The 2,370-nt window shown below is 50.0% G+C and overlaps 1 protein-coding gene across 1 annotated transcript in view; it reads right to left on the minus strand.

The window, feature by feature from the left end:
• Positions 1-886: 886 nt before the first annotated feature.
• LOC107215683 (inositol 1,4,5-trisphosphate receptor-interacting protein-like 1) overlaps positions 887-2,370 on the minus strand; it is a 1,857-nt gene continuing 373 nt past the window's right edge. The window contains exon 2 of the mRNA XM_015652053.3: positions 887-2,339. Coding sequence (XP_015507539.3) covers positions 887-2,339 — 1,453 coding nt within the window. The remainder of the gene's footprint in view (positions 2,340-2,370) is intronic.

The following is a 2,370-nucleotide window of genomic DNA, read 5'->3' on the forward strand; positions in this document are numbered from 1 at the left end:
ATTTAATAATAAATATATATTATTTGCTGTAATTCGATAGGAATGATCTCTAATTGGTTTTCTATTTCATTTCCACTTTATGAAATTATTGTTTTGTATGAAATACAATACATGTATATATGTATATATTTTATAAGTATATCTATGTAATAAAAATTTTGCCTCTCAGAAATGCAGTAACTGTAGAGCAGGAATATGTGTCACAACAGGTAGTGACATTATATATATGCCCTATCTTTTTATAAAATAATACAATCATTGATAAACTATTGTTATCATTTGTATCTATTAAAAACACATCTGTTAATAAAAATCTTTGTAGTTATATATATATATATATATTCTAGTTATATATGTATATATCTGTCAGTGTATGCCATTCATACTTCTTTGTCATGGCACTAAAAAGTGATTGTCTGCCACCAGCTGTAAGCCCCGTGAGCACACACATCCAAAGGACAAGAAGAGGGTGTGGTGAGGGCCTTGGAACACAAGCCCTGTGAGGAACAAGTGAGGGAGCTGGAGCTGTTTAGGCTGGAGAAACAGAGACTCAGAGGTGACCTTAGCCCCTCTCTACAACTGCCTGAAAGGTGGCTGTAGTCAGGTAGGGGTCAGTCTCTTTTTCCAGGCAGCAACTGACGGAGCGAGAGGACACGGTCTTAAGCTGTGCCAAGGGACATTTCGGTTGGATGTTTGGAAAAAGCTTTTGACTGAAAGAGTGGCAAAAGCAGTGGAATTGTCTTCTCGGACTCTGGGTGTGTCGAAAAACCACTGGATATGGCACTCGGTGTCATGGTTTAGTTGAGGTGGTGATAGGGCATGGCTTGAACTTGATGATGTTAAATGGCTCTTCCAACCTAGCAGTTCTGTGATTCTAGGAGCCCTGCTAACAGTGGCCATAGGCCAGCAACCTCGCCAGGCGATGGCGCAGATCAAGGTAGGCTTGCATCGCCTGGGAGTGGGCAGCCTGATCCCTCCACAGGCTGTGGAAGAGGTTGGATGGCCTAGATGTTTGTACATCTTGGGGCAACCTGATCTCCTCTGGAAGCCTCTGGTTGCCCACAATAAAATGCTGCAGGTGTTTCTTTTGCAGAGCTAAGCGCAGCTGCTCCAGGACATCGGACAGCTGAAGCAGGAAATACCTGCTGTGCCACCGTGGCAGAGGTATGGTGTTCAGCTGGTGCATGAAGATGGTCTTGATGGAATGGATGGAAAATCCCTTGCACTCCTGAAAAGCTACAGCAAGGAGCTGCAGGCATTTCAGGTGCGAGCTGTCCTGAGGGAGCTGCATGGCCATGTGCCTGAAGAACTTTGTCTCTGCCATGCTGTAGGTCTCAGGCCACATTGTGCTTGGGGTGTGGGCCCCTCGAGGCCGGCTGCTGATAAAGATGTCTGAGGTAAATCTCTGTAGCCCAAGCATCACTTGAACCTGGAAGCTTTCCTGGCTGTTGGACAGCCTGAGGTGGCAGAAGCGTTGGGAGTAGTGCAGCGCTAAATGCCAACTGCGTGACTCAGGCAAACGCTGCCAGCTTACTTCCAGCAGTCTGTAGAAGAAGTAGATGGTTTTTTCCACGTCAAGGTAGGAGCCGGTGCACAGCATGTCTAGGAGGTTGGGCTGCTCAGTTATCATGCCCATCACGTCAGGGTGGTGGCGGAAGCACAGCATGTTCGCACCCTCCTGCCCCCTTGGGCAGCTGCACACCAGCTCCACGCGGACACGGAAGTTCCTGCCGGGCCTCAGCCAGTCGGTGTCACGCTCCAGGTGGAAGATGTGGCCTGGGGGAGCACTCAGAGGTACAAGCACATGGTACACAGTTTCCTCCCCACTCTCAGTCCAGCCTTCAAAGGCACTGCCAAAACCAATGGCTTGATGCAGCACCGGGAAGAAAGTCCCAACCAAGGCACGCCTGAGGGCACTTAGGAATTTCTCCATCATGGCCATTGTCCTGTTGCAGCCTGTCTGCAGGTCCTGTACAGGCCACTGTATGCGCTCCTCCAGAAGCCATGCCAGATCATACGTCCGTGTCTCGTCCTCTTCCTCGCTCTCCTTTTCCTTCTGCCCCTCGCCGCTGACCTCTGCCTCGCGCCTTCTCTTCCTCCACATAAGCCATAGGGGCAAGAGAAGAAGCGAGAGCCCAACAAATGCCCAGACCTGCCAGGGCTGCAAGGCAGACCAGAGCAGGTCTCCCCACGATGGGCCACTCTGCATCAGGGCGAGCTGCTCCACCTCCAGCTCCAGCCGAATCTTCTCACGTTCCTGGAACTTTGCGCGCTCCTCCATGAGCAGATGCGTCGCCTCATCCCAGTCGTCCCCCACGGGCTGTGGGTAGTCGATGATGCTTTGCAAGAGCAAGAACCACAATACCCAGG

The sequence above is a fragment of the Parus major genome, chromosome 2 (genome assembly GCF_001522545.3).
Source record: "Parus major isolate Abel chromosome 2, Parus_major1.1, whole genome shotgun sequence".
Taxonomy (NCBI): Eukaryota; Metazoa; Chordata; class Aves; order Passeriformes; family Paridae; genus Parus; species Parus major.